The sequence below is a fragment of the Sceloporus undulatus genome, chromosome 4, assembly GCF_019175285.1.
Source record: "Sceloporus undulatus isolate JIND9_A2432 ecotype Alabama chromosome 4, SceUnd_v1.1, whole genome shotgun sequence".
In the NCBI taxonomy this organism is placed as follows: Eukaryota; Metazoa; Chordata; class Lepidosauria; order Squamata; family Phrynosomatidae; genus Sceloporus; species Sceloporus undulatus.
In genome coordinates this window covers 184,966,447-184,989,732 of record NC_056525.1, presented here as the reverse complement: position 1 = coordinate 184,989,732, position 23,286 = coordinate 184,966,447, and the positions used below count along the sequence as shown (strand labels likewise).

The following is a 23,286-nucleotide window of genomic DNA, read 5'->3' as shown; positions in this document are numbered from 1 at the left end:
CCAAACTATCAGTGCTCTTTGAACATACAATGATCATTAAATACACATGTGCGGAATAGTCAGAATTAAAAAGCATTGCAAATTGCATTTTTGAAGTGTATTTTTACTTTGACTGTAGCCATAACAAATTTTTAAAAGTGTATTTATTTGTGTTTCCATTAGATCACATTACCACTTGATTAAGCATGCCCAGATTAGTCCAGAACCTACTTTTATGCACAACTCTTACATGACGTATTATGGAATTTCAAAATAGAACTTTAATATTTATATATTCAATAGTATTCAGTATTACATATCACTTATGCACCTCCCTCTCCAGATGTTGTTGGTGGACCACCCATGTCTATACTGGCATATCCTTTGCAGTTGCAAAACTTATGGCAGCTAACACTCGCCACAAATTGGTGTTTGCCATACCTGCATGGAGTAAACTCTACACAAGTTTGTGCCTTATGACTAGCATCCAGTGTTCCCAATCTGCAGAAAAAATAAAGGACAAATAAGGACATTTTTAATGTTGTGAGTTGACTTCTCTTGACAAGTGGATGCCATGATACATGACATTCAATGACGTTTGCTATTAGATTTATTGTCTTCATGTCATACCTTGTTTTTGAAATGTCATAACTAGCTTCTGAATGTGACATCGCAACCAATAGAGATCACTTCAGTATGAGTACACACCAGACCTGTAGTTTAACTTACTCAGTAGCTATTGGTTCACCAATCAGTCCATAGCCCTCCAGGTGGAGCACACAGTTCTTGAGGTCCTCTTTCAGGGGATTAGAGAATGTGATTTCTGTACAGCATGACACATTCAACTTGGGGTGGTCTAAAATCTAGTAAGAAAACAAACAAAGGAATGCTTGTTTTGACATTGTTCTAAAATCTCAAGCTTTTCTACTGATTTACAAGATGTGAAGATGGGGTGTTATACAGATAGTTTTCTAAAAGTCTGTGATAGAAATTGGATGTAATTTTGGGGCAACAATGGTTAGGAAGTGGCCTCTTGAAAAGAGATCTGTCAGTGCGGTTTGGAAATGAAAAGCCATCAGATCTTGAGATAGTGAGGGAATCCACAGTTTCTGGCAAAAGGAAAGAAGGGATCTGTGTCTGTGTAAAGAAAATCGCTATTCAAAAAGTTTCAGAGAAGTGGGAAAGAAAGAGAGATGAATAAACCTTAAGGTGCATAGGCCTCATAGGGAATTACAGATAATAAGCTGCATGGTAGAAGCACATATAATTTGCTACCATTTGTAGTCCACTTGTTTATTAATGGAAACAAATATTTGGGGGGAGGGAACACTGCAAGTACTCCATCACTTTCTCTTCCAAAGGAAATCAAGGCCCAAGTGCTGTGTCACCAGGATTTTGTGACAACTTGGAAACCTGGAGCTCTATACATTTGATAAATAAAATGGAAATTGTTCACTTATATATTAAAATTTACAGTGAAAAAACTATGGGGTCATTCACTTATATTTTTAAAAAAATACATAATGAATTTGTTTTTCACACTATGGAACCATATCTATGTGCATCTCTGCAAGAATTCTGACACATGTCAGCACTCAAATTAAGATGAAGTAGATGATGCAAATGTATTCAAAGCATGTTCAAAACATGCAGCATTTTATCCCAGGTTTATTCGCATCAGTTATTCACACAACCAAGAATGTGACTTTTTAGAAAAACTCAAGGGGAAAAACTGACATTGATTATCCTGGGTTAAATGGGGATTTTGGCAGCCCCCAGTCCAGACTTGATTGGATGCATTCAAAATGCATGTGAACAACAAAGATTCAACCCAGATTTTACATGGATTATTTTCACTGTCTGAATAACCCCTTCACACATGTCCAGGTAGTATGCTGGAAAATAGAAACACTCAGCCTATTAGTGACTTGTTTCTCAATTATTATAAGAGTATCAAAGATCTTTACCTTTATCTCAATTGGTAAACTGTCGATCAGGATATCTCTCTCCATCATCATGATTTCCCCTTTGGGCTCTGGCATTGAGACTACTACCACTCTCATAACATTATCATCACAAAGGTGAGGTCCATAGCTATCATATGGGATATCTATCAGGATTTTCTTCACTGCAAAACAACAATTATTAAAAAGTTCATGTCTGATTTGGGAATGGAAATAGCTTTAGTGATCCTAAAAGATGGGTTATACTTGGGAATGAATAGAGCAGTGTGGTCCTTGAATGCTTAGCAGTTTTTAGTACAATTTGTCATAGTATCCATCTGGATTATTTGTTCAGGTTGGGCATTAGGGGCCTTAGTATTATGATGACTTTGTATCTGAAAAAGATTCTGTTCTAAAAAAGATTCACTGGCCTGCAAAGTACAGCAAGATTTCATCTTGTTCCTTGTGTTTTTCAGCATCTATATGAATGTACTAGGGTAGGTAATTCAGAGTTTTTGGCCTAATGCCATCAATATGTGGATTACATTGAGCATTTTCTCTTAACTTCATTTAATAATCATAGGCATTTTAAAGAGGTTATGGGGAAATCTTAGTGGGGTCTTCAAAGTGAAAACTCTGGGTTTTTATTTCAAAAAATCTGGGTATAAAAATCAATCAGTGTGTACAGAGCAAGGAAAGGGTACTTCCAGAAGTCCAGGAAACATTTGTTATCCCCAAGTATCCATAGTTAAGAAAGCTATCATGGCGTAGTGGTTTAATGTTAGACTACAACTCTGAAGAACAATGATCAATACCCTACTCAGCCATAGGTGACCTTAGGCAAGTCGTACTCTCTCAGCCTCAAAGGAAGGCAAAGACAAACCACCTTTGACCAAAACAAACAAACAAAACCCAACTTTATGATGCAAATGTATTCAAAGCATGTTCAAAACATGCAGCATTTTATCCCAGGTTTATTCGCATCAGTTATTCACACAACCAAGAATGTGACTCTTAATAAATTGGGAATGAAGGGGCACAGCAATAAATCCACTGTCATTTGCATCAGCACTAGCTCATAATGAAAAAGAAAAACAAAACCAGATGTGGTTGATTGTCTTCTTCCAGTCTAATAATATTCACAAGCGAGGGGGAGAAGAGCTGTGTTATTCCTGGTAGCTTTCAAAATAAAAATAAAATGCTGAATTAGGAGTACCATGGTGTGTGTGTGTATGTTAAACATTTTACAGGCCTGCAAAAAAAAAGTCCCCTCAAAAGCTGTAAGTGGCCTGTGGGCCATAAAATTCTCAAGCTGTGAATGTGGCTGCTGTCTTCTTGAAGATGAAAGAGAGCAGTGAGGGAGTGTTCTCATAGTCAGCACATTTAGGTGGTGGTATTGACCAGAAACACTTTTTACCAGCTCAGGTGGATGTATCAATTGTGACCCTTTTTGGGGAAGGCAGAATATGCCCCGGTTATCCATGCTCTTGTGACATTCAGGCTAGACTACTACATTGTACTCTAGCTGGGGCTACCTTTAAAGACTATACAGAAACTTTAACTTGTGAAGAATATGGTAATGAATATATGGGTAGCTTCAAAGTTTATGCAACACTGAAACTATGGTGGCTTTGAGGTCAATAGGGCAGAAGCAACTGAGACAATCCTTATTTCTGGCTGGTAGCAATTACAAGGCAGTGAACATCTTGTTTCACTTCTGTAAGAAGTGGAAACAAGTTCCCCCACCTTTTTAAAAAAAATCTCTGCAGTACTTTTAAGCAATATACTTTAAAGCCTCTGTTGCCTCTATGGCCTCAGTGAAAGTTCCTCACAAGCCCACTGCCAAAGTTGCCAAAAACCAACACATTCCCATCTTTTATATTCTCTCTTCTTTCCCCCTTTAAAACTCTTTTCCCACTCCTTTTTTTAACCATATAGTTGACTCATATTAGTGCTCCAGGAAACCTTTGGGAACCAGAAATTCTTACGGATGTGGAAACAAGATGTTCATTGCCTTGTAATTGCTACCAGCCAGAAATAAGGATTGTCTCAGTTGCTTCTTTTACAAGAATGAAAATAGCTCACGTAATATTAACATTACTATCTTTTAAAATGTCAGACAATCACTTTTTATTTTCTCAGGCTTTTAAATGTATTAGTCCTTTCATATACAGTGGCTGCAATCAAACATCTCCTCAGCATGGCATAAATAGCATGGAGATATGCTAGTATGCTGGGCAGGGGGTGTTGATGGTAAGATGATTTGAAGATGTCTCATTCATTTGGTTGACATACATTGAAGTCAACTTAATGGCAGTTAACAACAGCAAAAAACCCCATGAAGAATAGCAACACTGACCAACACCTGTCAATTACTAGAAGCATTGCCACTGCACAATTCATAGTGCATGATGCACAACTGCATTACAAAGTATAGGAAGCACAAGTATAAAGTACAATGTGAAATTACAATGCGAATTATAGGATACAGAGCCACAGTGCATAAAGCATAATACCCACTTTTCAAAGACAAGGCACAGATGAGCATGCTGTTGGCACAACTCTGCTTTGGATGCTGTCAGCAGACTATGTTGTTGCACAATGGTGACTTTTTGGCACTGAACCCATAGCATGGCTTATGCATTGTTACATTTTATTTTGACTTAGAAGAACTGGTGAGGGGCTCTATATTATTATTTGAAAATAAATAAAATTACCTTCTTTTGGACCAAGTGTGACATACATATTTTCCTTCCAGAACTGTTCCAATGAACTTCCATTGTGCATCATTCCTTGAGCACTAAGGTTGAATTTCCTTTCTTTGATCTCATCACACAAATTTTCAAGCACCCAGTTGATCTGAACGTTTTGACCATATATGGGACAATTAACCATCTTAAATTTCATTGTGATCCCAGTGTCTTTCAGACTTCTGTTTCTCTGGAATAATATATCTTTCTCAATCTCAGAATTGGGAGCATTGAGGTACTGAGGATTAATTTTCTTACAAGCTTTATAGAAGGCTTTTTTATCTTGCAAAGAACCTAGGAAAAAAAGATCAATATCAAATCTTCATGAGCAATCATACTCATTTATTGAAAACATAGTTTTGACTTCTTACCTATAATTGCTCAGTACATTGTTTCCCAAGTCAACACAAATCTTTCTGAATGGACTTGATTATTATATGAATTTTGTATGATTTTTAATTCAACAAACAGCTGTCTTAATTAATGTCAACATTTAACTTCGATTATATGTGCATTGTATTCTCTTCCTTAGAGTCCCCCCCCCATTTTGTTTCATTAAACAGTACTTTGGGGGAGAAATACAGTTAAACCATGATGCTAATAATCTTTAGGATGTTTTGATGTTAGTCTATCAGTGTTTAAAATATTCAGATAAGATTTCCCAGTAAAATTAATGAGTTATTACCCAATTCATGTTTGTAAGCATCAGTGACATCGTCACGTATGTCTCTACCAACACCTTTGGTGCTTATATATTGGCCACAAGGCCTGGCATCACAGTGTAGTTTTGTCTTTTTGCCTCTTCCTTGAGAAACCCATGCAGTTTTTCTTGCATTTAGCATACAAAAGACACGGTGGCCATCTGAGTCAGTATCAACATCTCCATCTCTGATGCTTTTTACCCATATAGGACCACTGCACACTGGCCCTAAGATAAACAAATGTAAACATAATAATCAGTGGTATTCCAAGTTATGTTCTCCTTGATCTTTATCTTACCAATAGGCTCTGGTAGCCCAGGGATTTCAGGTTACTGTTACAAATTTGAAAAATAGCAATCGAAGTTTTCAGGGAAACTCAGCTTATTATCCACAAAGTTTGATATACCTGTCTAGGAAATAAATGCTATTTTCTATAGCTCCTGGTTTTACTACATGGATGGGACACAAAAAGTCAATGTGCAAAATGAGATAGAAAGCATTAAATTCTCCTTCTCATGTTGCTGGAATAAAACTAGAAGTTCCAGGTCATGTGGCAAAAATCTACATTACAATTCTTAAACCAGAATCAGTCAACTTCATAAAGTGTTGATACTTTATGGTTAGGAGTTATAAAGTGGGCATTTCCCATGGGTGGGAGTTTGTTTTCCCCCACCGCAGATGGGGGAAAACATAGGATCTCAAGCCTATATCAGTAAATAGATGGTGATGTGCACACATCTGCTTCAGTGCATCCATGGGTATGCATCACCATTGGCTAATCTGGGGCAGAATGATCTGTAGGGGGTCTGATCTGCAGTTGTTAGCTCATGAAGACAATGGGCTCACTGTAGCTTCAATTCTTTCCACATGGGCTACAGCTTCTTATATGACTTGATCAACATTTGAAGAAGCACTACTACAATGCAACCACATTAACATCAGACTCAGATCTGATTCACCTGGCAGGCCTCAATAAATTATATATTCAAGTTGGAAGGCAAAATGCTGTACAGGCCTGTCTTGCAATTTATTGCATGTCCGCTCATTCATTTGACTTGATTGGAAAACATGATCTTCACCTAGTGATCAATTTCAGCATGGGATGGGATTTGTATTGGAATAATCTGTTTTTGGAATAACTAATGCAGTTATACAAATCTGTACAAGGCACTGAGGAAGGACAGATAAGACATCTGTTTTCTGGGCACCAATTCAGATTGCTTCTTCTCAGGAAGATAAGCCAAATGCTCCATGGAAAAAGAGATGCAGACTTGGTTGAACATGCATCGAAATAAGCATATGCAATTTCCACATATACTGAATTGTTTAGATGAGGATGCATACTCTCACTTGCCACTCACATGGATACAACATTCTTATCTTCTTTCTCAGTCAGCCAGTTAATCACATGTAACACTTTATGACTCATGACTATGTCTGAATTGGAGTAAAGGCTTGACTTACCTTTACTAGTTTCTACAGGAGTTGGGTCAAGATATTGCCAATCACTTCCAGATTGATTTAGGTCTTTTTGAACCATCCAAGATTCATTCCAGCAATGATATGTCCTACACCACATAAAAGAAGAGATGCTTCATAGAGTTGCATTCAACAGTTGTTTTAATTTAAAAAATTTTTAAATATTTTATAATTCAAATGATCCTATGGAATCAAGTGGCCCTTTCTAGTAAAAAAAAAGTATACTCAGACTCTAATGGGTCTTGGTTCCTATTGTAACAAGATAATTTTCCATTTGCAAAATATTTCATTTGTAAGTATGAAATTTTGAATTGGATTTTGATTTTTTAAAATTTAAATATGCTTTAAGGTTTCAAACAATTAACAACATTTTTTTTTAAAAAAATCAAATTATCTCCACTCTGGAGGATGATTATGAAAAGATCTCATGGTAACTTAAGTTAAATTGCGAAGAGTCTTTTTTTTTTTTTTCAAGTCTACTTCAAGAGTCTTTGGTCAATCTATGTTTCTATATCTTCCATGCCCATAAATAGCAATCTGTCCATTAGACTGCTTTGATTTTATTCCTGAACATCTGATAAAATATTCTACTTCCACAACTACTTCTTCTTCACATACTTACCAGACATATTCTTTGCCATTTATGTTTTTTCCTGTGTAGTCAAAAACCTCCTGAACAATAAGAGGGTTAACAGCATTCAAAGGACAGTAGAAGCCTGTAACAACTCGGCTTGGAATTCCCAAACACCTCATTACTGGAAGAAGAAGGGACATAAAATATTGAACTGCAGAAGTATCAAGAATGGAAATATTGGACTATCCAGCAACAATCAGACAATAGCCTTGCTATCTCAGAAAGATGAGTGATTCTCGGAGGTTCTGTGTAGCTATTTGCAATGCACCCCATATTGATTCAGGCTCCATAGATTTTGATAAGCAGAAGGCTTATGTCCCAAGGTGAGTTACCATTTTTGCTATACTACCCAAGGATGTGAATTAATTACAAGGAAAATCTAGTCCATTCATAGTTAGACATCCTTATACTACAGAAGAGGACACTGGTGATCAAAATATCCTGGACACATTTTATTTTTGAAAAGCAGTTTTAACAAGTGGGAGCTGCAACAAAATGTTACATTTTATATATCCTTACTAGGAATGGTCCTGTTCAGGGCCTAAATCCAATATGATGTTGACAGTAGCATAGAGAGCTTTGGCCCTCCCCTTCCCAAAACCCTCTCCCAAACCTGAAATGAGCTCTGTGAAGACTTCTAGCCTCCAGAGCAGTCTTCTGTAATGCTCAGGAGAGAGTGGATGTTCAGCACTGGATATTGCCCAAGGGTTTCAACAACATCACCCTCCTCCAGAATACTAAACTGTAGGACTTTCAAACAGGCCAAATCACTCTTTCACTCAATGCACCCCACCTGAATTTTCAATTTTTCTTTTCCAGATGGGATTTAAAATCCCATGTCTATTGGAGGCCATTTGCCATACTTATTTTCTCAATGAGCTTTTGCTTTTGTTTTTATTATTTTCATCCAAAAAAAAAAGGGGGGGGCAGGTAAAGTTACCAAGGGACTGTAAGCCCAGCAAATATTAGAGATCTAATGATTTTCAGTGTCTAATTCACTAAAATGCTAGAAAATGGAACACTGAAGAAAACAAATCATTGTAGAGGCAGGACTCTTATTTGGGGAAAGGCAACACCCCCAATGTCCTCATGGGTAAAGCTATATCTATCACACAGTATCAAAGTCAGGATAATCTATGCCATAACTTGATTTTTGTGCAAAAGCTTTTTGTGCAAATAACCCCATTTTTGTATAGATTATTGTATTTTGTGTAGAATAGACTCTTATGTGAAAAAAAGCTTCTCCACAAAATACACTCTTGTACCAGTTTTTACTTCATTTTTGTTTTGTTTTGTTTTTTCACTAATGAATATTGTACCAATTTTTTTTTCATGGAGATTGTGTGCTATAATGTGTTGAGGTATGCTCTCTTACCAAGAAAAAGAGAAATTGTGCACATCTTAAAACAATGTTGGATTTGGGAGTTACAAATGGGGACCAGGATATTGTTAATAAGCTAGTAGGTACACTTACTCTGGAGACATATACAGTGGTGGCCAGGGAAGACAGATGAAAATTTTCAGTTCCAACAAGCAAGTGACAGTGTAGACCCCCACCCTTTTCCCTTCTACTGCCACGGCCTACACCAGTGTAACTACACTGACATAGTCTTCCAGTAGGATCCCTTACAAAGACTTGGGAAGGAAATTTATCTTTTGGAACCTTTCCTTATATTACTTACCTGTACATAGCACAGAAGCAAATGTTCCACAGTCCCCATATTTGACAGGTTTGCATTTGTTCTGATTCCATTGCCGAAGGATAGGGATGCTTCCATTCCACATTGAAGGACTGAGTCCCTGAAGGTAGTTATTGTTGAATGGAAACTTTAAAATGCTTTTCTTCTTATGACAACCAATCTGAAAACAGAAAGCTGTTGGTGTTAAAGGGTAACTCAATTCCCTGCTGTATACTGTGGGCATGCCATAGATTCAAAATATATCACTTGTCACTTCCTGATCATTTGCTATCAGGAAGAGAGCAACACAATGCTATGTGACTAGAATATGTATAATAGAATTACTCTCTAGCCTAGAAAGATGGATGCAAATTTAACAGTGCACACTGGATAGGTTATGCAGAAGCTGACCTGCTTATTTCTTCATTATCCTATAAAACAGACATAGATTTCATTGCCATTTTCTTGCATGAGAAGATGGAATTAATATCAATATTTCTTTTGATTCAACTACTAACATGTTTCATAAGATTAAATAAAACATCTTTTCTAAAATTGTACAAGCATTCTGAAAACAAGGAAACAACAAGCAAATGTCAAAATATTAAAATAAAGGTAAAAGCAAATGCCAGTGCTATCCTCACCCCAAAATTAGCCTTCCCCTAAATGTGGGACCATAGTAGTAGTAGTAATAGTACTAGTATCCTGCTTTCCCTAAAAAAAATGGAACTGAAAATGGTATTTAGTTTGCAGAGTTCTCTTTGCAGCAATTCTCTATCTTTTTTTCTCACTATCACCCAAACCTCTATAGTTTGAGGAGGGATTTATTTAAACACATATCTTGCATTCTCCTGATTTTAATCCTCCAGAATGCTAATCAGACAAGAATCTCATCTGCCCCTCATTAATGATAGTGGATGGTGTTTATAATATACATTTAATTTGTTGTAGTCATTGTTGTCAGGAATTTAAAAGAAACTTTGGCAGGTGCGGTTTACAGATGCACTACAGTTCTCCAAACTATCGCCATCATTTTCTCTTTTCTCCCCCCCCCCCCCCACTTTAAATACAAACCCAACTCAACAAAAAAGTTAGTTTTATCAGCTACTACCTAGTGATTAAAACAATCCAAAACCATATTTTCTAGGAATTTCTCTTGATTGTTGTTGTTGTTGTTGCTGCTGCTGTGTGTCTTCAAGTTACTTCAAAATTATGGCAACCTTAAAGCAAACCTGCATAGTATAGTGATTTGAGAGTTGAACTATAACTCTGAAGATCAATTCCCTGCTCAGCCATGGAAACTCACTGGGTGACCTTGGGTGAGTTACACACTCAGCCCCAGAAAACCATGATAGTTTCACCTTAAGGTCACCATAAATTGGAAATGACTGGAAGACACACAACAACAACAAGGTAAACCTGTCACTGTTTTCTTGACAAGATATGTTCAGAGAGGATTTACTTCTGCCTTCTTACACATGCTGCCAATTTTGTGATATCCCAGCCAGCAGTGACAATCAAAGGAACAGAGGCGGATTAATGCCAGAGATTGTTATAGGAAAATATGTCCACAAAATTCCAATACGTAAACTGTTCCACACTTTTCTGAAGGAAGTGAAACAGAAGAAAACATAATCACCTCCATTTTCCATATAATAAAGCCTTACCATTGTGTTAAGCACCCTGCTGATATATACAGGGTCATTACGACAGGAACAGTCCATACCAGGATCACGCAGGAAATTTGTATTTGAATCCAGAATTTTCAAACAGATATCCAGAACATCACCTTGGAACTAAGACAAAAATATGAACATTTCTTATGAAACCACACATGAAACAAATATTTGGTCTTAACATTTTCTATATTATAACTGAGAAGACAGTTGCTGGTGAAATATACTAACGGGGCTTGTATTCTGTTTTGTTGTATCTGTTTTTAATCTGTAATGTATATTTTGTATGTTGCACTGTTTTTATTATGTTGTTAACCGCCCTGATCGTTGGAAGGGCGATATAAAAATAAAAAATTTATTTTATTTTTTATATACTAACTACACAAGCATGTGAATTACCCAGAAAAAAATGAAACAAAATAATATAGGCAGTGATGCTGACCCCAAGATATGTAGGATAAATGAATATAAAGATAAATAATGTTGATTTCCAAATCAAAGAAAGTTTCAGGTGGGTTGGTCACATATATAAAATGTAAACATGCTAAATTGATACTAACTACTAACCAACACTTTTTCCAGCATTTGAATGACTAGACACATAATTTGGATGTACAAGACATCAGTTCAAGTTTCTCTCTCTCTTTGGGATTCTCAAGGAAAATGACATTTACCTTTAAGTATTAACATGACAAAGAGTCATATGGTGCCATAAGGAAAAGCAAGTTTATTGTACCCTTTTTTCTGGCTAGAAATCCTCATTTCTTAGATGCATGTAAAACAAAATTATCACTGAGACACTCTCAGCAGGAATCAATAGAATGTACTCCAGATTGAATGCTCAAGACTATACAGATATTACCTCAGTCTCACAAAACTAAGACTGCAAGTCTAACCATGGCCTGTTACAGACTGCCAAAATAAAGCTGCTTCAGGTCTCTTTGGAGGTATGCTATTTAAATGATGCATGCATCCTAAGAATCCAGAAGCTGCACCAAAGCTGCACTCCGGTGCTTAGGAATGGAGCGTGGCTTTGGCGCGACCTCCGGACTCTTAGGACCCATGCATCATTTAAATAGCATACCTCCAAAGAGACCCGAAGCAGCTTTATTTTGGCAGTCTGTAACAGGCCCATGTTCTCTAAGGAATCAGTTGAATTTAATATATTTTGGTAATCTTTTATATCTTGTATTTTATAGCTAATTTCATTGGAAATTACTGTTGGCCTTCCTTAGCCATGGTTTTTTTTTTTTTAATCCATGGATTCAAGCTTGAAAATATTTTTTTACAAAAAAAAGTATTAATTTCAAATAGCAAACCTTGACTTTTCATTTTATATAAGTGACACCATTTTGCTCTGTCATTATATTTAATGGGACTTGAGCATCCATGGATTTTGTTATCCATAGGGAATCCTGGAACCAAACCCCAGGGGATACCAAGAACCCATTGTACTGCATATAATAAGCTTTAATTTATACTTGTCTTCTATATTCTCAGAACTGGAGAGTTACTGGCATGCTTCTATACTTCTAGTATAACTCGATTATTAATACTTTCACTGAGACATCTAGACATGGGAGTAACACAGATTTACAACCCTATTTTATGCATGTTTACTGAGAACAATACACCTTCTAAGTTTTATTTGAACAGGATGCATACTTTCATCTTTCCACTTTTCACTTTGGTTTGATCCCCATAGCCATTTCTAGAAGAGAAAATTTTGAACATGTGGTTGAAAAAAATTCTTATTGTTGTTATGTGCCTTCATGGTCAAATCTGGCTTGTGACAGCCCTATCATATTGTCTTTGTGGCAACAGAGGAGGTTTGTCATTGCCTTCATCTTAGCCTGAGAGAATGTGATGTGTCCAAGGTCACCCAGTGGGTTTCCATGGCTGAGGAGATGTATGTAATACTTAAAAAGAATCTCATTCATTTGATAGCAGCCACTTTATAGCAACTCTTTCTGACATACAGTGTGGATCCAAGAACACAACGATACCAAAGCAATTTATTATACACAGAAGATCCAGCATATTGCATTTACCTGTCCAAAATGCCATGGATGCATGGTTATGTGTTTGGGAAGACCTTTGAATATAATCCCATCCTCATTCAAGACATATTCTTCTCTGTGAGCTTGGTTGTCTAAATACACAGTGTCATCTGTGAAAGGAGTATTGAAAAAGTCTCTGATAAACAAACCTAATACCAAAGGGAAAGTTTTCATATAACTTGCCCCCACCCCCCCCCCCCGCTTTAGAAATAATAGTATTTAAACTGGGGTGGTTCCTACATTTGGTTATGAATCACTGAATGAAGAAAACATTAAGCAAAACAAATACATGTATGAACCACGTCTTCACCTTCCAATAGAATTGCTCTAGGACAATCGTCTAAGAGTTAATGTGGTCAGAATATGAGGAAATAATTTGGATCTTTATACAATAAAGTTAAAGATGTATCCATCAATCTGTGTTGTGTAAATATGCAAAGTTGCTGCTTGAAATAAACATAATGTATGGAGAGGTTTGGTAAAAGTTCTTACAGACATCCCCCATTTATTGGATCAATTAGGGATCAGAGAACTGTCAAAAAGTGGTTGAAATGGGAGGCAGGGAAGGTGTGGAGAAAGGAAAAGCAGTGTGTGGTCACAAAATCATCATGACAATATTGATGAAAGTAGACAGTGTGTCAAACAGAATGTGTGATGTACTGATGTTCCTTTACTCAGAGCCTAGTTAATACATACCTACAGAATTATGCTCACTGGCAAAGCAAAGACCCCTGCCTATGGAGATGTGTTTACTGATTCAATTGGCAAAGTCCTGAACATATATTCTCAGGAATATATTCTTACTTAGCTGATATTAGCTTAGCGACAATGTTCGACTGTGCAAGTTCATACATAATCTTACCAGAGCACCAAGGATTGAAAAGTACATAAAAGTCTCCCAGATTTTGGGAGTGTTTGTGGCCACAAGACACCAGACACATAGTCAGACTGTAGCAACCAATACAGGCATTGGCAGGAGGGAACATATTCACACTAAGGCATTTTTCACTATGGAATTTGCAGCATGCATTCCAGTGCTTCTGATCTGAACTTCCACCCAGAGGAAAGATGCTCTTTGTTCCAAGGGATTCACAGGGTTTGGGACCTGTTGAAGAAACATTTTTTTTAAAAAAGTAGCAAATCCAAAGTGTGAGCAAGCAGTATTTCATCTTAATATATTTACAAAGAGAAATCTGTAAAAGAATAAAGAAGCACTTTTATATGTCTTAGGGACAGCTACTTAGTTCGGAAGAATAAAGATGATTACTGGCTTCTGAAGAAGAATTCCAATTTAGGGAGTATAAAGAACAAGGGAATCCTAACATATTTGGCTATTAAGATGGATCTCTTCCAGCAGGCCTTTCCAGACTAGAACACCCTTGCTGACCTCTGCCTCCCCCCTATCCCTTCATCCTCCATCTTTTATCTTTTACCCTACACCTGAAAAATGTTTATCTCATTTTACTGTATTTGTTCATTAATGTTTTTAATTTTTCTTTTTTGGTTTATTCTCTTTTTAGGACTCATTGTATTTTTATGTTAAGAGAGAGGGTTGGGGATTTTGGAATTTTTAATGCAGTTCTCTTTTAATTGTATGATATTTTATTGTTGTAATCCGCTTGGATTCCCTGAGATTAAGCAGAATAGAAATTATTATTATTATTATTATTATTATTATTATTATTATTATTAATATCCTCAGATGACAGCTTTCTTTCAGTTCTATCATTGTCACAGGCCTATCTGTCAGAACATATGATAGTACCTTCTCAGTGGCTGCTCCGAGATTGTGGAATCCCCTTCTAGGGGAGGCTAGGTTGACTCCTCTGTACCTTCCGATGTGAGTTGTACAGAAGTTTTTTTTTTTTTTAAGGGATGTATGTGTGCTGCATTTTTATCTTTATTGTTATGTCTATTAAATGAAATTATGGATGTTTTCATATGGCAGCTAATTTATTTTCTATTCAACCTGTGTGCCATCAGGTTTTTAATTGTATCTTATTGAAATAAAATTAATTAATTAATTAATTAATTAATTAATACGTTGGGACTAAGTCTCATTTAATTCAGAGAAACATACTTGGAAGAACAAGCATTGTCTAAAGATATGCAGAGCAACATATACACAAATAGATGACTTGTCTGAACACTTTAATGAGAAACAAGTAAGTGATCTATTTGGAGGATAGATTTCACAATGTTTAGTGTACCCTGTTCAAGGGTACGGGGGGGGGGGGGGGGGGGGCCTTGCTGGTCCTGGTAGATCTCTCAGCAGCTTTCATAACCATCAACCATGGTATCCTTCTGAGCTGCCTCTCTGGGATGGGACTTAGTGGTTCCGGTCCTTCTTGGAGGGGTGGACTCAAAAGGTGGTGTTCGGGGACTCCTGTTTGACTCCTTGGCCACTGGCCTGTGGAATCCCATAGGGTTCCATTTTCTCCACCATAGTATTCAACATCTACATGAAACTGCTGGGAGAGGTCATCTGGAGTTTTGGGTTGAGGTGTCACAAGTATGCAGATGACACCCAACTCTCTCTCTCCTTTTCAACTGATTCCAAGGAAGCTGTCTCTCTACTGAACCAGTGTCTGTGGTCAGTAAAGGACAGGATGAGGGCAAACAAACTGAAACTTAATTCAGACAAGACAGAGGTGCTCCTGGTCAGTCATAAGACAGATCAGAGAATAGGGACATTGCTTGTGCTGGATGAGGTTACACTTCCCCTGAAATCTCAGGCTCGCAGCTTGGGTGTGCTACTGGATTCCACTCTGAGCCTGGATGCCCAGGTTGCAATGGTCAGGAGTGCATTTGCAATTAAAATTTGTGTGCCAGCTGCGCCCATACCTTGAGACGTCAGATCTGGCTACAGTGACACGTGCCTTGATTACATCCCATTTGGACTACTGCAATGCACTCTATGTAGGGCTGCCTTTGAAAACTGTTTGTAAACTTCAGCGTGTGCAAAATGCCACTGCCAGAATGTTGACTGGGGCCAGTTATAGGGACCACATAACTCCCTTGCAGAAACAGCTTCACTCGCTACCTGTTCATTTCCAGGCCCAATTGAATGTGCTGATTATGACTTATAAATCCCTCCTAAACATTGAAAGATGTTTTTAGAATTATTATAGTGAGTCCTCTTGGGTCCCTTTGGGGAGAAAGGCAGGATAGAAAATAAATAAATAAATAAATAAATAAATAAATAAATAATCAATCAAGTGTGCGGTGTTTGATTATTGCTGTCTGACCACCTAATGCACTAAAAATGAAGTACGAATTGCCCAAAAATATTCATACTGTATCAGAAGTGAATGAGTGAATGAATGAATGAATGAATGAATGAAATATTTATTTATATCCCCCTCTTCCGATTTGGGGGATCGAGGCAAGTAACAGCATGATTTATGTGATACACAGTAATAAAAACAAGAGCCCACAAAACCCCAACCCTAACCCTCCCACCTAGCTATAAATGTAATAAAACCATAAATAAAATACATGACAATACATCAAAAATACACAAAGAAGAATGAGGAGGAGACATGGTGAGATGGGGACATTAGTTTGGTTTTGGACATAATCAATCAGGGAAGGCCTGCCAGAAGAGGATCATTTTTAAAACCCTTTTTGAAACCCTCCAGAGAGGATAATTGGTGAATCTCTTCTGGCAGGTCATTCCAAATTTTTCACCTCAAGAGCTGCAGGGAAACAAGTGCATGGCTATTAAGAATGCAATCAATGTTCATCCTAAAATCCTTTTTACAAAATCTTTAAATTATAACAGAATGATCTCTAGTTGATTACATGGAATATGTTCACATCATCATGTATGTGAATTACCTGTCTCCACTGAGAACATGATCTTGTCATTCTCATCATCCCATTCCCGGTTTTGGAAATGCACATGGAACCCAAAGGGCTGGCCTCGTCTCACTATGAGTTTATTAGCACTAAAATGCTGTGTGCAGTGGCTGATGGAATTCTGAGCACAGTTTAGGTCTACATTTCTCATCTCAAGAGCTGCAGGGAAACAAGGATTGAACAAGGAATAAATTAAGTTAAAATTAAAATCCACTGACAGATTCCCAGATTGACAACACTTGGAGTGGTATTCTGCTTGGAGCTCCTTCTTACTATTTCCCCCACTGCTCCTTGGAAACCTAATCTTGAGGGTTAGGAGGCCTTAAGGTATGGTTTCAGTGCCTTTTCACTCATGTAATGAACTTTGGGATCCAACCCAATGAATGTGCATTAGTCTTCTTTAGTTACAAAGTATGCATCAGGGAAATACAATGCTTAGTAGTTAATTCACATTTATACACAGCAGTCCTAAGTAGGGCAGAAGGGAAAATCGGTTCCAGAAGCACCACAGCATTCAGAGGTCCAGTGTATACAAGTGATCAAGGCAGAAAATATATTGATTGTTTTCTCTGCATAATTTTCCTTTAAAAAAAAACCTCCCCGCAACTGAACTACTTATACCAGATTTATGTTACTGGGAGAGGGTGTGAACTTGGATCTTCAGAAAGGAACAGAAAAATTCAATCCAAGCCACCCTTTCATACCTCCAAAATGCATCCTTTCAAGGTCTTATACTGCCAATAGATGTACATCCATAGGACATTCCATGGATGAAGATGAAGCCAATGTGAAGAGCTTCTCTCTGCTGTCAATGGGCCATTTTCAACGATATCATAGCTCTGCCCCCATCCTAACTCTTCTTATTTAGTCTAAGAGTATAAGGAAAACAATCAGCACATTGTTCCCTTCAGTGTGTCAGAAATTTAATTAACTTGGTGAATATATTTCATTCATTTTACAAGTCTTTAATTCACCAGTGTGAAAAATGGCAAAATTTGCATATATATATATATATATATATATATATATATATATATATATATAGTGCTCTTACAAAAAAAACTTTATAACTGAGTTTCCAGTCATATGTATAGAACATATAATTTACACACATAAATTCTATGAATGTGAATGCTATTGAACACACAGTTTGGGTGTGTGCAGTGAAGAACAATCCTGCAGCCACACAATGATAGACATGAAAAGGACTAAGGGAACAATAAACACAGACCAATTTCTATTTGTTTTTTACTTCCATTATTCTTTTTATGTTTTCAAAGCATAAGGTAATTGACTAGAATAGGTTCTTTCCTGATTTTCACATCCTATTGTATTCCATATAGTTATACTTTGAGAGACTATGCTGAAGATACCAATCAACTAAAATGTATAATGGAACTCAAATTCTCCTTTAAAAGAGCATAACTGGATGCTCCTTGTTTTTGCTATGGCAATAAATCTCATCTGTCACTAAACTGGCAATATCCACATTTTCATACAGTTATTTTATTGGAAATGAGGCCTCTTTTTGTATTTATTGGAAGACAGTAATCAACATTTGCTCCAGAGGATGTAAATTGCTTTTCACTATCTTTCATGTTGTTTTCCCATAAAGTAACTATGCTACACAATTTTTGTTGATTTGAGTTTGGTGCTTTTGTGAGAATTGGTTTAAGAAATGCTTAAGGTGCTGCATAGTGTTCTAGGAGCAAGCATGGTCTATTGGTTTGAACATTGGACTAAGACTCTGAAGACAAAGATTTGAATTATCATTCAGCCATAGAAACCCACTGTGTGACCTTGGGCAAGACACATTCTCTCAACCTCAGAGAAAGGCAAAGTCAACCCCACTCTGTAGAAATCCTGCCAAGAGTGTCACCTTAGGATTCCCATAAATAGAAAAGGACTTGAAGGCACACAACAACAACTGCAACAGCTCTGCCTACAAACTTAGGTGAAAAGTTCATGTTTATGACTGAGATGGCACAGAAATCTTCATATTTAGTACCCAGAAGACAATAAAATAAAGACTATGGGGCTGTATAGACCACTCCGAAAAGCTGGCCTGCAGACGCCCGTTTTTGCCCCACACGGAGGCTGCACCAACCAAACAGCATGGCCACCAGGAGGCATGGGGCACCATTGCCATCCTCATGTGCACTGATGACTTACACACAGCACGGTGCTGTTTGGACAGTGCACCACATGTATGTCATCTAAGGGTCCCTGTGTGGACGGGAGCAAACCATGATGGCACCCAGTCGGCCCAGTAGGGCTCAGGAGCGTATGGACGCTCCACTCTCCTGAGCCCTAAAATCAGCCCCAGGCCGGCACTTTGCACCAGTCTGTATCGGGCCTATGCCACGTTTGTTGTAGCACACCAGTTTGAATATTATCTCAGGAATTATTATTTTTTTAAAAAACCTACCATATATACTCAACTATAAGTCGACCTCATGTATAAGTCAAGGGCAGGTTTTGGGGTCAAAATTATGGATTTTGATATGACCCTTGGATAAGTCAAGGGTAAAACTTAGGGATATGCAACAAATGATCTAAATGATCAAATAAAGGAAAACAATGCCAAAGAACCTACAAATTGTCAGGGATGATGGGAGTTGTAGCTCTTCACCTCTGGCTTGAACTCACCACCTGGTTGTGCACCACGCTGACCAGTTTTGGCCAGTGGTTATAGCTTAGCAGAGTTACAGAGAATAGGCTGAAGGCCCTGACAAACTCTCCAAGCCTTCTCACTCTTACTTCCACAGAAGTCTTCACCCTTCTTCAGGATCCAGCTGGTTCTTGTAGCTTCACCCAAGACACCAAACAACTCAGTAGTCTTATATAAAAGATCTACTTTATTCTACTATACACAGCTCCAAAACTATCCAACACAACAATACTCTACTCCTCCACTATCCACTCTACAATCCACTACTACAACCCACAAAATACATTGGTATGCATAGTCATTATTATAGTCAATGCATGGTACCACCCACTGTTGTCTGTTTCCACCCAGTAGGCGTGTACATCATTCTCATTGGTTCTCTCGGTTCATCCTACAATTAATGATTTCATCATCTCAGCCTTGACCACTTAACAATTGTCAGGTGTGTCCAATTATTCACTTTGCATTTCTGTCCTTGGCAGTTTGGACTTGTTAATTGTATTACCATTTACACCTGTGTGGTTCTCAATTGGCTTCTGCTGAGTCATCCTGACTCTCACATACATGTTTTATTTCTTTTACTGTATATCCCATGTTGCTTTTTCCTTGACACAAATTTCTGGCAGGCATAATGGTTTTGGCTAACACTAAAGTCTGGGTGGAAGAGAGAGATCAATGCTTCCAGGACAGATTGACTCTTGCCTTTCGCCAGGGGATGGTTCCCTTATTAATAAGATTTAAAGTATAGTATTTACATTGACCCATGAATAAGTCAACCTAGGTTTTTGGGGTCAATTTTTTGATTAAAATTTCTAGACTTATACATTAGTATATACACTATGTGTCATCTTTTGGCTCAAATACCTGTTTAATTAATTTATAATTAAATTTTTGCATGATTTTTAAATATCACAAAGAATAAAATTAAGAGTTATTAAAATTTAAAAGCAGAGAATAGAGCATATATTGAAATATGTAGGGAAGGCTGTTCTTTCAGCCCCTCAAACTTTGCAAGTACACAAGGTAGGGCTTCCTTGATGGCTGCCTCTAGACCTTGAAACACCTTCTGTTGTAAGCTGATTTTTTAAAAAAATTCAGACAGACCTCTGAAGAAAAGACATGTACATATTCTTTTAAATTGTTCTGTTTTAACTGCTTTTATATTTTTAATTGCATGTTTTACACTGTGCTAATATTGTTGATGTTGACTTTCTGTATGTTTTAACCAAATTAAAAATATGCTAATTTTTAACCTGTCTTGAGTTCCAATCATGAGGAAAGGCACAAAACAAATACAATATAATAATAATAATAACAACAGCAAAAACAACAACACAAAGCCATGTAGAACAAAAAAAAATGGCCTTAAATTAAACAAAGAAAGGGCCAATCTTACTTTAAACAAGGGAGTAGCACAGAGAAGATCCTATTATGTACTCACATGGGCACATCTTTCTTGACGGTGGGACATATTGAAAAGGCTTCAAAGAATATCTCAGATTACAGGCATCATAGTATTGAAGGAGGTATTATTTTATAAAACTTTATTAACTATTTGCACTGCCCACAATTAATGTATAAAAGGATCACAGCTTCCCAAGAGAAAACAAACCCGTTTATTTAAAGCAGACAATGTATATCTGAAATCAGCATACTACACATCCTTCCCACTGAGTTCATTAGTGGTTGCAAGCTGCTGAAGTACTCCATCTGACCTAGGTTGCCTTTATGTCTCTTCTGCTCTGAGTGTATCTGCACTACTAGTTACAGTTGGTAGATTTCTGCAATAGAATACTGTGGTTCATTAGAGGGTACTAGAGTTCACAGATTTCTTAGGCCTTACCAAACTACAAATTCCATTTTTTAGGATGCAGAGATAGCAGTGACAATGCACTCTTTGCATGTTCAGGGGCAAGTTCCACTTAATGTGAGATAACACACAACTACACCAATATAAGTGGAAAATGCAGGTGACAACCTTTATTGCTTACAATACATAGGGTTGGCACTCATTGATCAGATCCAGGCACTTCCATCTGTTGATCAATGAGTCTGATCGTCTGGCCCAATACCACAAACCTGGGATGACAGGAAAGGATCCACCTGGACATGCCCTTTTCTGAGCCAGGCAAGAACCATTCTGCCCCCACATACCTCTGAGTCCCTTAAGGGGACTTTCATACATTACTAATGCCTGATAGACGCTAGTATAAAATTTCCCAGATCCATGACCCATGCCAACTTCCCCTCCAAAGGTGTGCCAAAATAAATGACATCAACATAAATAGGAGCATACCCATTACACTATTATATAAGAAACAAAACTAACAGGGTAGAAAGTGGAATAATGATCAGGAATGAATTGGTCAGTGTGTGAGAGAGAGCAGAGGATTAAATACCCACACCTGACAGAGTGAAGCCCACATCCAGGTCACTCTGGCTGGACCCACCAGCCAATGAATTCAAACATAGGTGTAAACTCATTGGCTGGCAGTTCCTACTTCTCCCAAGGGCCATATGAAGGAATGCAAGTCCCTGGGAAGAAAAAGCCAGCTATCACTAATACTAGATCTTACTTGACTGGCAGATCTTTTGCAGTAGTTGCAGGTGGTCAGACTTCTTCTCCTGTTCCCTTATCGGTTGGAGTTCCCCAGGGCTCTGTTCTGGGTCCCCTTCTGTTTTCTCTCTACACACTGTCCTTAGGAAAACTCATCAGCTCTTTTGGTTTTTCCTACCATCTGTATGCCGATGACACCCAGCTGTATCTTTCTGCCCCTGACCTTTCTCCAAGGCTTGAACAGCAAGTCTCGTCTTGCCTTACAGCTGTCTCACAGTGGATGCGCCATCGGTGTTTGAAGCTCAACATGTCCAAGACGGAGCTTCTTGTCTTTCCTCCTAATCCCAACCTTCAACACTCCTTTTCTGTCTCTGTGGACAACATTTGTATTCAACCAGTCCAGCAAGCCCGCAGTCTTGGTTTTATCTTTGACTCTTCTCTGTCGTGTATCCCTCAGATCCAGACCACAGCCAAGGCTTGTAGATTCTTTTTGTACAATATTGCCAAAATCCAACCATATCTCTCCGCCTCTACTGCCAAGTTCCTGGTCCATGCCCTAGTGATCTCACGACTTGATTACTGTAATGTCCTCCTGGCTGGGCTTCCTCTTTCTCATCTCCGTCCTTTAATCTCTGTTCAGCATTCAGCTGCACGCACTATCACTTCCTCCCACCGCTCTGACCACATCTCTCCTGTGTTGGTATCCCTTCACTGGCTCCCCCTCCCTTTCTGCATTCAGTATAAGCTCCTGCTGTCCACGTTTAAAGCCCTCCATGGACTGGCCCCTCCCTACTTATCAGACCTTCTTTCTCCTCACCTTTCCACTCGGGCCCTCCGTTCTGGTAGTCAAGGTCTGCTGTCTCAGCCCAGGATTTCCTCTGCCCCATCCCGGATTCGCCCCTTTTCACTCGCTGCCCCTCACTCCTGGAACCTTCTTCCCCCAAAAGCAAGAGCCATCACTTCTTTAACCAGCTTCAAAACGGAGTTGAAAACCATCCTGTTCAGAGAAGCCTTCCCAGGCATTGCATAATTGTCGCTTACTATTTGATGTTCTTGTGGTGCCTGTTTATTGAACCATTTCCTGTATTGCTATGTACTGTATATGTATTATCCTACTTGAGAGTATGTATTTTCCCTGGAAAACAATTAACCATCCATTATGAAGCCTCTGCCTTGGTCCAGGCCTTGGAGGTAGAGAGGAACTGCTGGACCTCTTACCCTTTCCCTCCACTACTCCCTTCTCCTTCTGTGTTCATGTCTTTTTAGATTGTAAGTCCGAGGGCAGGGAATCGTCTA

At 38.1% G+C, this 23,286-nt stretch overlaps 1 protein-coding gene across 1 annotated transcript; it reads right to left on the bottom strand.

The window, feature by feature from the left end:
- Positions 1-302: 302 nt before the first annotated feature.
- LOC121929112 (protein-glutamine gamma-glutamyltransferase 2-like) lies at positions 303-21,669 on the bottom strand. The gene is made up of 11 exons (XM_042464428.1): positions 21,588-21,669; positions 16,742-16,921; positions 12,893-13,011; positions 10,833-10,961; positions 9,169-9,346; positions 7,475-7,607; positions 6,838-6,941; positions 4,640-4,966; positions 1,947-2,107; positions 709-842; positions 303-480 (listed from the first exon to the last, which is right to left on the bottom strand). The coding sequence occupies exons 1-11, from the start codon at positions 21,667-21,669 to the stop codon at positions 303-305; spliced, it is 1,725 nt and encodes a 574-aa protein (XP_042320362.1).
- Positions 21,670-23,286: the final 1,617 nt, after the last annotated feature.